The 14,679-nt window shown below is 42.9% G+C and overlaps 1 protein-coding gene across 1 annotated transcript in view; it reads left to right on the top strand.

Annotated features, from left to right (window-relative positions):
* ARHGEF33 (Rho guanine nucleotide exchange factor 33) overlaps positions 1-14,679 on the top strand; it is a 99,769-nt gene that overhangs the window by 74,710 nt on the left and 10,380 nt on the right. Inside the window, 4 exon segments of the mRNA XM_043986881.1 lie at positions 1,037-1,185; positions 3,343-3,510; positions 7,317-8,082; positions 12,604-12,746. Of these exon segments, the coding sequence (XP_043842816.1) occupies positions 1,037-1,185; positions 3,343-3,510; positions 7,317-8,082; positions 12,604-12,746 (1,226 nt within the window).

The raw sequence follows: 14,679 nt of genomic DNA, 5'->3' as shown, positions 1-14,679 counted from the left end.
ACCCATCAGGTTGGTGAATTTGACGAAAATGGAAAATGACAAATGTTAGGGGGCTATAGTAAAGCAGGAACATTGATGCACCATTGGTAGAGCTGTGAATTAGTCCAGCTATTCTGGAAAGTGTTTTGGAATTATGCCCCCCAAATTAATAAACCATATATACCTGTTTTGTACAATACCATCACCAGGTCTATACCCCAAAGAGATCAAAGAAAGACCCATTTGTACAATTTTTTTGGTAGTAGCTCTTTTTGTGGTGACAAAGAACTAGAAACTAAGAGGGTGTCTGTCAACTGGTGAATGGTTGAACAAACAATGTTTATATGAATGAAATGGAATACCATTGTGCCAAAGAAATGAGAAAGAATAGGAAATGTCAAACGGGATGGTTTCACAGTAACCTGAAAGACTTGTCTGAAATGATGCACAGTAAAGTGAGCAGAACCAGGAGAATGATACTATACAATAACAGTAATGTTATTCCTAATAATGATACAATACAATAACAGCAGTGTTGTAAAAACATACAATTTTGAAAGACTTAATCATTCTGATCAATTCAGTGAACAACCATGATTCCAGAATATCCATAATTTAAAATGATACTTCCTTCCTGTAAGAAAGATGATGGACTCAATATACAGAATGAGACATGTATTTCCAGACATGACCAATGTGGAAATGTCTTTTGTTTGACTATATATATATTTGTAACAAAGACCTTCCTTCCTTTCTTTTTCTTTCTTTCTTCCTTTCTTTCTTTTTCTTTCTTTCTCTCTTCCTTCCTTCCTCTCTCCCTCTCTTTCTTTCTCTCTCTTTTTTTCTCATTTCTGACTCTTAACAAGAATGTTGCCCCAGTATGAGGTACAGAATTTGACTAGCTTAAATCTTCACCTAGAAAGATATGCAATTTTAAATTTTTTATTATTCTGATACTTTACTTATTAAATGACAGCTTGAGGTAATGTACAGAACATAGAAAGGGCAATAATTTATTTGAATTTTTCAACTTAATCTCTTCTCCTTACTTTTCCAGAATGTCCTGAAGTTCACTGAGCAGGAACACCCTGACTACTATCTGCTTTTGGTGTGTGTCCAGCGCCTCCGAGTTTTTATCTCTCATTACACCCTGTTGTTTCAATGCAATGAAGATCTGCTCATTCAGAAACGTAAAAAACTCAAGAAGTAAGTTTCTGACAGCTTAGACTGGAGGGAGGGTCAAAGGGGGGTATAAGCAGAGAAAGGATAGAAGACATCCCTGAGTTATCATATTGGCCCTGGCACCAGAGGCAACACCGGATAGAGAGAAAGACACAAAGTGACGGGAGAGAAAATAATAGATCAGAAGAGGATGCCTGTTGGGAGAGTTAAAGAGGCCCAGATCAAAATCTCTAACCACCTTGGCTGCCTTAGACCTAATCAGGCACCCTTGTGCACTTGCAATCCCACTTTCCCAAGCCACTTTGGAGAAGTCATCCTTTTGAAAGTTCTTCAGACTAGAGACATAAGACTTCCTAGTACCCTCATTGGATTGTTTCCTCCAAAAGTTCATCCTTTTGACTTCCTTATTTTTGCCCATGTCATTGCCATTCACTGAGCCTTACATTTTCAAAACCTCAGTTTTACCTTTGAGTCTTCTTATTTACCTCCCATAGTTAATCAGTCTCCAAATCCTGAACCTTCCACTGCAACATCTCTGGGATCCATTCTCTCCTTTTTGTTCTCCTTGGCACTACTACCACAGGATTTCCTTAGTACTCACTTGATAAAAAATATTTCCCTTCTCCAATTTTTCTCCCATCTAATCCATACTCTAAATCCTATGAATCTTCCATATGTGTAAATTACAGAAGACCTGAACATATCATTCTTTTACTCAAAATCCTTCATTGGTTTGTCTATCAGACAGAATCAAGACTCTTTAGGTTGGCCATCACTGAAAACCCCTCATAATATGTCTCTTTTCAGCCTTCTCTCCAACTATTCTGCTCCACAGACCCTTTACTGCAAGCAAATTAGGATACTTGTCACTACCCATCCATGTCCCATACTGCCCTGCCCCAGTGTCTTGGCTTATGCTATTCCCAACACTTAAAGTGTTCTTCCTTTGATTTTTACCTGTTGAATCCTACCCTACCCTTCAAGACCTAGTTCAAGATATTACCTCTTCCAGAATGTCTTCCATGATTTCCATCAGTTAAATGTGAACTTTGCTTTCTCAGACTTCACATAGTACTTTCTTTGTACTTTTCTTATGCATATAAGTTCTATTTTCTATTATAGTTGTGTATTTGTCACAACCTTCTACTAAATCATAAATTCGATGAGGGCAGGAGCTATGTCCTATTTACCTTTGTATCTCTCTCAGAACCCAGCACAGTGCTCTGCACATGGTAGGCACTTAATATATACATTTTGAATTTTATCTTACTTTTATTAATACCTTTTGTATTTATATAACATTCATTTCCAAATATCTCCTGGGGGGAAGGTAGATAGTACAGTGGATAGAGGGCCAGGCCTGGAATCAGGAGGATCTGACTTAAAATCCAGCCCCAGTCACTTACTACCTTGTGGGATCTTTCATAAATCACTTAGCCTCTGTTTACTTCAGTTTCCTCATCTGTAAAATAGAGATAATCATGGCACCTACCTTGCAGGGTTGTTACAGGGATTATGAGATAATAATTGCAAAGTGTTCAGCACAGTACCTGGCATGTGGTAAGTGCTATGTAAATGTTAGCTATTATTATTATTAATTTTTAATTAAGATCTTAAAAGAGAAGAAAGGAATTTAGTAAAACTATCCAATACCATCTACTATGTTTGACAGTGTCTGTGACATTTCACGTCTATTGTTCTCCACCTTCACAATGCAGGGAAGGAAATACATTTTTTCAACTCTTCTCTGGAATCAAATCTGGCCATTATAATTATGAAACATTCATTTTTTCCCTTTCCATTTATAGTATAATTATTGTCTAGATTGTTTTCCTGGTGCATCTAAATTCACTCTGTTCAATCAGTTCGTGTTTCTCCATGCTTCTCTGAATTTTTCATATTTGTCATTTCTTATGGCACAGTAATAGTGCACGTTTTATACTTTAATAAATGTTTATGGGAAGCATTTCTCACACCAACTCTGGCCATTTCAAGCTACTTCATGATAACTCCCACTTTTCCCCAAAGCATTATCAACACCTGCCAAAGGGTAAGCTTGCCTCTTCTAAGGACCTACCTCTCTCTGAGAAACATCTCTGTTCTGGGGAAATCCTGGATAACTCTGATTTCCCATTTTATCCCCTGAGAATTATTAATAGAGTTGTCTCTCTGCTTGGTTAGGTCATCCATGGCAAAGCTATATAAAGGACTGGCTTCCCAGTGTGCAAACGCCGGGCAGGATGCTTCCCCTGCCCCTGGTCCTGAGGCCGTCCGAGACAGTGGTGGGATCCACTCTGAAGAGATGCTACAGCCATACCCTGCTGCCACCAGCCCTGGCTCAGCTGTCACGTAAGCTGCTGTCACTGGGGAAAGATTCATGGACATCCCTCATTCCCCTAGCAGTCAACTTTGAAGGTTCCCTGGCCAGGGCCAACTGCATTATTGTAGTATACTGGGATCTTCTTCCCTCATCTGGGGCATTTATGCATCCCCCTGCTGATGCAGTGACCTAGAAAGAGACTCCCTCTTTGTACCAGATTGCAGGGGGTAGGCAGATAAAGCATGACTGAGGTTCATTGGAAGTGTTGGGGTGGGGGGAAGCTGCTCTTTCTACAGCTTGTCTCTCACCCTGCTCCCACTTTTAGTCTTAACTATACCCTGTCCCCCCCCCCCCCCAGACCTTTGGCCTTGGGCCTGGCAAGAATGGGAAAAGATGACATATAAAAGGAAGGGCAGATGGAAGAGTTCTCTGAAGCCACAGAAAGCCACTCCAAAGTAGAAGAGTGAGATTTAGGCCTCCCAAAGAAAACCCAGAAGTCTGTGTTCTGAGGATTGGTTGTTCTGACAGTAACCAGAAACACTGTTAAAAACTGTCTAAGCCTGCTTCCTAAGATTCCTGTCTCGATCGATCCATTAAAATTTATTATGGGCCTACTATGTTCCAGGTGCTGTGCTAAGAGCTGGGGATCCCCAAAGAGGCCAAAGACAGTTCATGCCCCCAAGATACTCACCCTTTAAATCTCACTAAGGCTTCTTTTTCATAAGAAGACTGATACATGAGTACTCAATTAGCAATGGCATAAACTACTCTGTCCTTGCATGTTCCTGGGCAGATATTCTCCACTCTTGAACAAAACAGGATTTTATCTTTTTGGTCTCCATCCACAATTGATTGGCATATTAAACTGGGATCTCCTTCAGTGAACCTTGGGGAACAGGGGAAACATCAAATACACTGGGGGGAAGAATCTGGTCCTTAACACCTTCAAACTTCTTTGCATTCATTTTTACTTCAGATAGGTAACAAATTCTAGCTTTCCTAATAATTATAACAATAATTGACATTTAAATAGCACTTTAAAGTTTTCAAAGCACTTTATAAACATTATCTCATCTGGGTCTCACCAGAACCTCATGAGGAAGATATTAGAGGCATCATAATCCCCATTTAACAGATGAGGAAACTGAGGCTGAGAGGGTGGTTAGATCACTTGCCCATGGTTACACAAGCATGAATTCAGCCTTGTGAGTTTTAGAACCCAAGATTCTGGAAGGATGAAATGCAGAATTCTTAATCTTTACCAGAATGGATCCATTTCTATTTAATTTTTTTTTTGCTCTATAATTTGTTTCCAGATTTATTATCTTAAGACCAATTCAATTAAAGTTGTATAACAGAGTTGATTTTTCTCCCTCAACTTTATATTATCATGAAAATCGGGCTGTGGTTTAACAACTGCTCCTGTTTCAGCTGCCAAATTTTCCAAACGATCTCTCTGTGAGGCTTCTCCTCACATCTCCTGCCAGGTGTATCTGGCTGTCATGAGCCAGCTCTGTCCTTGCCCCTGTACCTAAGAGGGTTGTGCCCGTGTAAGTAAGATCTCCCTGTGAAGTGTGCAGTTGCTTTCTCAGTGTCTGTGCCCTCTCTAGGATGCCGGCATCCAGACTGAACTCAGAGTTTGCAGGAGAGCAGGTTCTGGAAGAGTTTCTCTTCATGGGCAGCTGGGGCCAGCATGGGCCACTGCTTCAAGGCAGGCTGTGAGAAGAGAGTTTGTCAGGTTAATGTTTGTAATTTCACTCCTGCCTGATTGCCACCTTAATATCAAATATCAAAAGATAAAAATAGTATAGGCTTCTCTAAGCTGTTCTCTGTAGAGTTCTGTTGAAGAGTGTCAACATAAAAAAGCACATTTTGATCACCATCAAACCTCATGGAATCTGTATTCTTCTGACTTCTCCTGCACTGATAGAGACTTGATTAGTTCTAATAAGTTCATAGTAACTTGGTTCCATCTGTCAGGTAATAATTTAACTTGAACAATTTGAAACAGGATGTAGGACCAAAATTAGAGCTATAAAGATCATTTAATCCAACTCTCTTATTTTATAGAACTTTTTCTATAATATTTTATTTTCCCCCAATTACACCTAAAAAACAATTTTCTAAACTTTTTTTAAGTTTTGAGTTTCAAATTCTATCCCTTCTTCCCTCCCTCCCTTCCCTCCTCCCTCCAGTAAGTAATCTGATATAGATTATACATGTGCAATCATGTAAAACATTTCCACATTCGTTATTTTGTACAAGAAGACTTGAATAAATGAAAAAGAAAGGAAGGAAGGGAGAAAGGAATAAAAAAAGAAGGGAAGGATGGAAGAAAGAAAGAAAGAAAGAGAGGGAGGGAGGAAGGGAAAGAAGGAAGGAAGGAAGGGAGGGAGGGAGGAAGGAAGGAAGGAAGGAAGGAAGGAAGGAAGGAAGGAAGGAAGGAAGGAAGGAAGGAAGGAAGGAAGGAAGGAAGGAAGGAAGGAAGGAAACTTTCTGAGGAAAATTAGGCCCAGAGAGCTTAGGTAATGCTCAATGTCACATAAGTAGCAAGGGATGGATTATAACCCAGGTCATCTGGTTCTAAATTGAACATTCTTTTCATTATACCACATTGCCTTCCTATCTTATGGACAAGATGGGCCAGGCAGTTTACAAACTATGCAATTAGTCAGTTACCTAGTACCAAAAATCTTCATGTGAAACTCAAGATTAAAAGAAGTACCCATTTGGACAGTAACAGAAATTCTAGTTTTATCAATCATCAAGACAATAATGGACATTTATATCACATTTTAAAGTTTTCAAAGCATTTTATAAACATTATCTCATCTGGGTCTCTCTAGAATCTCATGAGGAAGATATTATAGGCATTATAATTCCCCATTTAACAGATGAGGAAACTGAGGCTTAGAGGGTGGTGAGATGACTTGCCCGTGGTTACGCAACTGATAAGTATCAGAGATGGGATTTGCACTCAGGTCTGACATCAAGTCTAGCTGGACAGGCCAAAAGTACTTAGAATGTATATCATGGATTTCCACACTACACTCTCATTTTCATATGGATTTTTTAAAAAAATGTATGATTATACAACATTCCAACTATAGTAAGAGAATGGGGGTGGGGGAGGAGAAGCTATTCTGGTGCACTGACAGGTGACATGGGAAGGGATCAAATCTTCTGGAGAGGAGAGTGACGACAGCACGCCTCTCACAGCTATCTCTTCCCAGTGCCTCCTTACATACCTACGAGATGCAGGAGAATGATACTTCCGACATCTGCTTTACTCTTACGGACCAACACTACTCTCCCAGGCAGGGGGAAGGGGCTCTGGGGAACCCCTTTATCTGAGACGTTTGGTGGCTGCTGCATGGGTGGCCCGTTGTTAGTTTTGCCTGTAGAATAAGCCCCTCAGGTCGGGGACCCTCCATGTACGGTGTGACCCATGACACACCCCGCCCCGCCCCCCCCCCATGTACGTTGCTGGCACACGAGGAAACCCGGGGGAGGGTGTGTGAGGAGTGGTGTTGGCAGTCTCATTCTTTTTTTTGTGCGTGTGTGTGTGAGGCAATTGGGGTTAAGTGACTTGCCCAGGGTCACACAGCTAGTAAGTGTTAAGTGTCTGAGGCTGGATTTGAACTCAGGTCCTCCTGACTCCAGGGTCGGTGCTCTATCCACTGAGCCACCTAGCTGTCCCGGCAGTCTCATTCTTTAACGGTTTCTGACAGGCTAAGTTGTACTCAGACCTTGAGCAGGCTCTGACTCTCTGAATGAGCCTGAACTAACGAACCACATATGCACACTTCTTTTGTATTCTGTTTCCCCTTTAAAGACACTTGATGCCCCAAGTGAAGAAAAGCCAACAACAAAGCTTGCTGGAGAACACTCAGCCCGGAAAGCCCTGTGACTGGGAGATGGAGGCTAGAAAGCACGAGAGGCCGGAAAGCCTCCTGGCCCCGACTCAGTTCTGCACCACTGAGCAGGACTTGAAGGCCCTGGCGGGGCCCCTACAGGCAATCCCGGAGATGGACTTTGATCCGGGCCTCGCGGACGAGCGCTCCCTGCGGGCCCCGGCCGAGCTGCTGGCTGACAGCCGGCCCTTCGTCCCCAGCTACGAGGAGTTCGAGTACAGCGGCGAGCTCTTCACCCTGCCGGCTCCCTACGAGGAGGAGGCTTTCCAGAGCCTGCCCCTCTTCGAGGCCTGCTCCCCGGCCTCCTCCGAGTCCAGCCTGGACATCTGCTTCCTCCGGCCCGTCAGCTTCACCATGGAAGCCGAGAGGAGCGAGCACTCCCTGCAGCCCCTGCCCAAGAGCTCCACGTCGCCCGTGAGCAGCAGCACGTACAAGCACGAGGCCGTCCACGGCAAGACGAAGCCGCTGAGCCGCTCGCTCAAGGAGTTCCCACGGACGGCCACGTCGGAGGGCGTCACCACCAGGTTGTACAGTACGCGGAGCAGCAGCGGCGGCCGCGTGCAGCTCAAGCAAGAGAGGCCTGGCCAGCCCCACATCACCTCTGCCACAGCCAGGAGCTCCCCAAGGAACTTCTTCCCCCCCCAGAGAACCCAAAGTGAAAAACAGACCTATTTGGAAGTAAGGAGGGTAAAGTAAACCAAACCCAACCCAACCCAACCCAAAACACACGGAGGCGGCGATCACGGGAGAAAGAAACTCGCTGTGCCTGGGTTTCGGGGTCTCCCACTACTTAGCAGCTATGGGGCAGCCGTCCTGGCCAACTAGGGTGGCACGATAAGGCAGTCGAACCCTGCTGTGACACGGCTCCCTATTGCACAGGTTTGCACGGGTACTGTGGTCCAAATCTGGACCCGCCCCACCGAACCAAAAGCCCGACATGATGGTTGGCCTCTAAGACAGATGTTTAATCCTCTCCCCTCGATACCCGTGTTATAAAAAGCTTCCACTGTATTCAATAATAGCGGTGATATTTAAGGATCACAAACAATACCTTGAATCTATATAGCACCTTTCTTCTGAGGCATTTAAAGAGTTTCACATATATTATCCAAACCTGCCTATGAAATACCGGCTTGTTAAAGATGTGGCTCATTGCCAAAGCAACACTATTTTAGTTTCCGAAATATCGAAACACTCGGCATTTACGTACGCTGTTCTCCCTTAGGACCGGCTTAGCAGGTAGAAAGAAGGCAAATAGTTTCCTAGCGAAAGAGTAGAAAGCTGTAGTTGAGAGAAGCTGTCTCAGTGATTTATTTCTTGGTGAAGTAATTCTTTGTAACACGCCTTTTGTGATAGGCACTCGTGGTGCATAAAAGTTACAAGACTGGCAGATTTCGGCTCCTCCCAAAAAAGGACCTAGAATAAAGTGGTGAGAGCCTATCATTAGATTTACCTAAACAGGGGCTGGATAGCTTCAAGATATGGTAGAGAGGATTCCTATATTATGTGGGAGGTCAGACTAGATGGTCTTAAGGCTCCGCCCCTCCCCCCCTCAAATTCTAAGTCTGCCACAATTTGTCTGCTTTCCTTTTGCCTGGAGAAAGAAAATTTCTATAGTCATCAGTCATAATGAAGGGGGGCAGAGGAAATCAAGGCAGTAGACCTGAAAATAAGTTCTCAAGGATACAGAGCTATAGTCTGTATCTTTGTATCCTCTCAAAATGGGGAGTAAGGTAAAGGAGGATTATACTGTGATATTCCAGGGGAATAAAAGCTTATATTGGGCTTTTGGTGGTGAGAGAAGAGAAGGGATGGATGAAAGAAATAGTGAAGTGCTAGGGAGGCAGTGTGGTACAGTTGAAAGAACACTTGCTCTGAAGTTAGAAGACCTTGGTTCAAATCCCACCTCAGATGCTTACTGTGTGACCTTGGGCAACACATTTAACTTTGCTGAGCCTCAGTTTCCTCATCTGTAAAATGAAGGGGTTGGACTAGATGGTCTCTGAGGATCCTGCTAGATCTATGAATCTGTCAGCAAAACTTGGTAGCTGATTAGAAGTGAGAGATGCAGGAGAGGGAAGAGACAAAGATGCCACCAAAGTTTCCAGTGTGGAAGACTGGTGGTACTAGCAATAGAAATTGTGAAGTCAGTTGAGGTATAGGCTGGACTCAGCAGCCTCTGAGGTCCTTTCCAACTCTGTGGTTCTGTGATTCTGATTCTACAAAGGCAAAAAAGGAAAAGAAACCAAAACCCCACAATGGAAGCAGCCAGGAGGGAGAAACTAGTTTATTTCATGCTTGAAGCATAACATTTCGGTGCAATAAGGGCCCAAGGATTTTAAATGAGCATTTTTGTCTATGTTCATGAAAGAGTGAATGTTTCTGGAACCAAAACCCGGTGTTTGTCTGCATTTGAATGGAATAAAAGCAACTTCCTGTGGCCCACTAAAATGTAATCTCAGATTGCTTAGGCAGAGTCAGAAGAGAGCTGTGGCCCAGGACCTTGTTCCTGTCCTACAGAATGCTAAATGAAGCATTCAGCATTCGCAGGAAGTGCTGCCCTTGACCCAGAGTGAGCACACAATCTAGAGGTGATATAACTTGGTGTATCACTTTGGTGACCTCTAGGTCCAGGGTTCTGCATTTCTTTACTTTCACTTTTTGGGTTTTGGCCAAATAGGTGCAAGTATATTGAAAATCATTCCTCTTCAACACCCTCCCATTCTTGTGAATGGTGTCTTGGCAGTGCAGTGGGGATGGGCAGGAAGAAGACAGGATATCTGTCTCTCAGCTGGGATCTTAGTGATGCTTCCTCATTGCTATTGACTAGGGAAATATGGAAATCATAGCTCCTGCTGTATGCCCTTAGAGAGCTCAAGAAAATCCAGGAATGCATGCACCCATACTTGCCTTCTGGCAATCAGAATAGTTATTTTATCTGAACTTCCAGGTAGTCTCCCCTGGCTGGGCCTCCCAACTTCCTCTCTGTGCTGGGATCAGAAGTATAGTTAGGGTTGTTGGGAGTGCCAGGGAAGAGACATGCTATCAGTACCACTGAGGGCAAGGAGACTTGAGGGGAAGGGGGCTCAGAGAGTGAACCTTCTGTGGGGAGAAGCGCAGTCTGAAAATCCTCAGACTTTTAAAGGTGTTAGCTCTTTCTTGATGAGACCTCCACAAAGAAAAGGCGTTAGATCCACCCTATTCATCTCGAAGGTCTTCCATTTACCTGTTTGGTCTCTCCTCTCTACCTTCTATTGTCACTCAGGTTTCATAGGGAAGTCTTAAACTTTCTCTCTCTAAAATGTAAAGTGTAGCAGAAGGTACTAGAGCCCTTCAAGGTGCTGGGCCAGAGGTATGGAGACCCGAGTTCTAGTCCTGGTTCTGCGGCTAATTAGGTACATGGATGGCATCGGACAATTCATTTACCTCACTGTTCCTCAGTATCCTGGATAGTAAAAATGAGGATAGCACCTTTCTCCCTGGGTTGTTATACAGTCAAATGAGATAATGTATGTGAATGTGCTTTGAAAGGCCAAAGTGCTATACAAAAGCAAGGTATTATTAATAAAAATAAGAATCACAGTGATGTTTTGGGAAAACTGTTGGTTAGTTACTCTCTGAAATAAACCAGAATTTTAAAATCACCTAGGTTTTGCAAATAATTTCAGTAGATTCATGTAGAATCAACTAAATATGAAACATCTTAGGTCAGTGATAAATTTGGGGGGTTTTCCTCAGTGGGTCATGATAGCTGCTTGACTCAAACCAGATAAAAACCTAAATCTTGCTGGAAAAGACCTGCAATCAGACCCTGACTCCCCCTATCTTTCAGTTTCTTCTTCTTCTTCTTCTTCTTTTTTTTTTAGTGAGGCAATTGGGGTTAAGTGACTTGCCCAGGGTCATACAGCTAGTAAGTGTTAAGTGTCTGAGGCCAGATTTGAGCTCAGGTACTCCTGATTCCAGGGCCAGTGCTCTATCCACTGCGCCACCTAGCTGCCCCCTCACTTTCTTCTTTAAAGGGCAACAGGCCTTTGTCTAATCTAAGAAGCTTTGTAGAATCACCAGGATGGTTTTCCTTTAAATCTCTTTGCTTCCTTCAAATAATAATACCTCAAGCAGTGACCTTTATTTTTTTGAGGGGGAGGGGAGGGGGGGGAATCTCGGAGGCTGTAGTTAGTTGTCTGTTCACAAAATGTATAACAATTTTTAGGTTAATTTCTGATTCCTTTGGTGATTTCAAATATTAAAATAGGAAGGGGGATTCATAAAAGGGAGAACTCCCATTCTATACTGGAAGTCCAAATATAAAGATCTTACCAAAACTCCACTTAAAGATTCAACATAAGAAGATAGGCTATGTGTTCATTGGAAATGTACCATATAGTAACAGTTGAACACTCTCTTTTACCCAAAAACCAAACAGAAAGAAAACCTCCAAACCAAACGAAACCCTAATTTCCCCAGTTCATTTATTCTACAAGCAGAGAGGTAGGGATAGTTGCAAATATTGTTCTGTAAACAATCAGCTCTCCCATTTTACAGATGGGAAAACTGATACCCAGAAGTGTGAAGGGACAGTTTTTCAGCTGCCCCAATATGATAAGGGAGGTGGCTGAAAAGGAACTCAGGAGTTCTGATCCCTTTACCCTTCTTTAAGCTCTAAGTAACTCTCCCCTACTGTTTTCCTTCTTATTTGGTTCTCTTCCATGACCCTACACTTGGGTGACTTCACTAATATGAATCTTACCCAAAGAAACTGGAGACAGCTCCTTAGCACCTGGTTGAAGAGGCCCCATTTCTTTAGCTGTTCAACCTTAGGGTTTTCCTTAGCTGAAGGCTGTCGTTTAGACATTTTGAGTCATGTCCGACTCTTCATGACCCCTTTTTTGGGTTTTCTTGGCAAAGATACTGGATTGATTTGCCATTTTCTTCTCCAGCTCATTTTATAGATGAGGAAACAGAGGCAAGCAGGGTTACGTGACTTGCTTAGGGTAACACAACTAGTAAGTGTCTAAGGCTGTTTTTGAATGCAGGTCTGGCATTCTATCTACTGTACCCCCTCCAAGCCCCAGCTGAAGTCTAGTTAGAGACCTACTAAATTTAGGGTGCGAGGGAAGAAAAAGACACTAGCATCATAAGACTATTAACTCTGGGAGAGTGTCTTTTTCATAAAACCCAACCTTTTCTGTTTGTTTGTTTCTTTTTCAGGAAATACATGTAGAAGATAACACCAGATTCTGTCCAAAGGAAGAGAGAGAAAGTGAGCAAACATCATTCAGTGATCAGCATCCCAGCAGGCAAGACCAGAAAGGGGGCTTTCGCAGCTCCTTCCGCAAGCTCTTTAAAAAGAAGTGAGTAGCCTTTAGATCAGACAGCTTTCTAACTGCCACCCCTCTGGGATCCTTCTTGAGGTTTTCACAACTGCAACAACTACAACAACAATAATAACGATAATTTGACCTCAAGAAGCCACTTCAAGCTTAGTGCCTGCTCCTTATAGCCAGGGATTGACTTCTAAGTTTTTGTTTATTTTTTTCTCATTTTGGTCTCCTTCCATGCATAAAGAAACTGGCTCCACTTCTGCTACTAGTAACTAGTAACTTCTCCCACCTCCCACACCCTGCACCTTTCCCCAGCCAAGTTGTACCTAGTGGGGAAAGCAGCAGATATCCACCGGAAATGAGCCAGTCGCCATTTTGAGATATCAAGGAATTCTGGGATGTTGATACTAGGTCTAAGGGGTGTTTCCAATAAAACCTTCCTTTAAAATGCTTCATCTATGTACCCAAATGCTTTTACTTTTTAAGACACCTATAGAAGCTTATAGCCATAATGGATGCTATGTATGATTAGTGGGAACCTGTTGTTCCTTACCCCCAAGGAATGAGTTTGGCTGTGGCTAGGATTATAGGTGTTCTTCCTCTAGTCTGCAGGCTTCACAGGAGGTTGAACCCTTCAAACTAGGAAGGGCAGTAGAGGAATGCAAAGGAGAGCTGTGGTTTTAAAATTAGAGCTACTTTCTCTGCAATTGTCAAGTGATGGTAGTGGAAATTCCCTTCTTTACCCATCCCCTTAGGCTGAAGGGCTCCTGCCTGTGTCTCCATAGATTGTCATTTCCACATTCTTCTCTCATAGTGAAAATCTCCTTCCATTTATAATCTCTCGTGGTAGACTGCAGAATCGAAGAGTCAGTCTGAACCACAAAGTCTTCACCTTTTGTGGGGCGAGGGAAATTAAATGGATATGCTTACTGCTCAGATTGACAGGTGAGGACTTTAGCAGTGTGTGGAGAGGCTACCTTGCTGAGCCTCAGACAGTTGCAGGTTGGTTCAGATAATGTTCTTGATGGGAGAAGCTGGGAACAGGTCTTATGTTGTCTTAAAAATATGGGGAAGACTACTGAAATCAGTGTGAGGGCACAGAAAGTTGGTTCTTGCCAAGATTACTGGTTGCTCAGAGCCTGTTGTTAAAAGGAGAGAATGGGAAAGGGTAAAGATAAGTGGATTCTTTACCATACACAGTCCCTCCATAGCTAAGTTCCAGATTGGTTCCTATTCTCAGCTTGCTAGTATGCAAGCCAGGGTTGCTGTATAGTGATTTTCTTATCTCAACTATTACTGTCTTCAAATGAACTTTGCTTAAAGGCAGAGGATTTGAGGATTTCTCCCAGAAACTCCCACCAGCATGCTCAGTAATGAGACCAAGCAACAGGCAACCCTTCATTCCTGCATTGGTGTCCAGGCTGCCTCTTACATCAGAACCCATAAGGCCATCCTTCCATAGCTGATACCAGTATTCATGGTTTGTCCATCTCGGCTTTTAATGCCACTATACTTGCTAGAAGCAATGAAACTGCCACTAACTTTCCCTAGTTTCCTCCCCAAACTACTATAGACCTTTTAGAAATGTTCTGGAAGATTCATTTAGAAGAGGGTAGGGACTAGTTTGATATTTCTATAAAGGGATAGAATTAGGACTGACAGGTATAGGTTACAAGGAAGTAGATTTTAGCTAAGGAAGGGCTTTATAAGAAATAGTCATCTCACAGTGGAATAGACTGTCTTATGAAGTAAAGAATTCACTATAATTGGAAATGTTCAAGCAATGGATAGATGGCCATCCATCCAGGGGGAGCACTGAGACTGAGGCTGTGCTACATGACTTCAAAGTCTCTTGCATCTCTACCATTCCAGTTTCACCCAGAGTTTGGCTTGAGTCACCATGTCCTTGTACAAAATGACAGATAAACTTGTTAGTTTGTTAGGATTTGAAAGGTACCCGTAA

The sequence above is a fragment of the Dromiciops gliroides genome, chromosome 2 (assembly GCF_019393635.1).
Source record: "Dromiciops gliroides isolate mDroGli1 chromosome 2, mDroGli1.pri, whole genome shotgun sequence".
In the NCBI taxonomy this organism is placed as follows: Eukaryota; Metazoa; Chordata; class Mammalia; order Microbiotheria; family Microbiotheriidae; genus Dromiciops; species Dromiciops gliroides.
The sequence above is the reverse complement of the archived record's forward strand: the minus strand, read 5'-3'. Positions and strand labels throughout refer to the sequence as shown.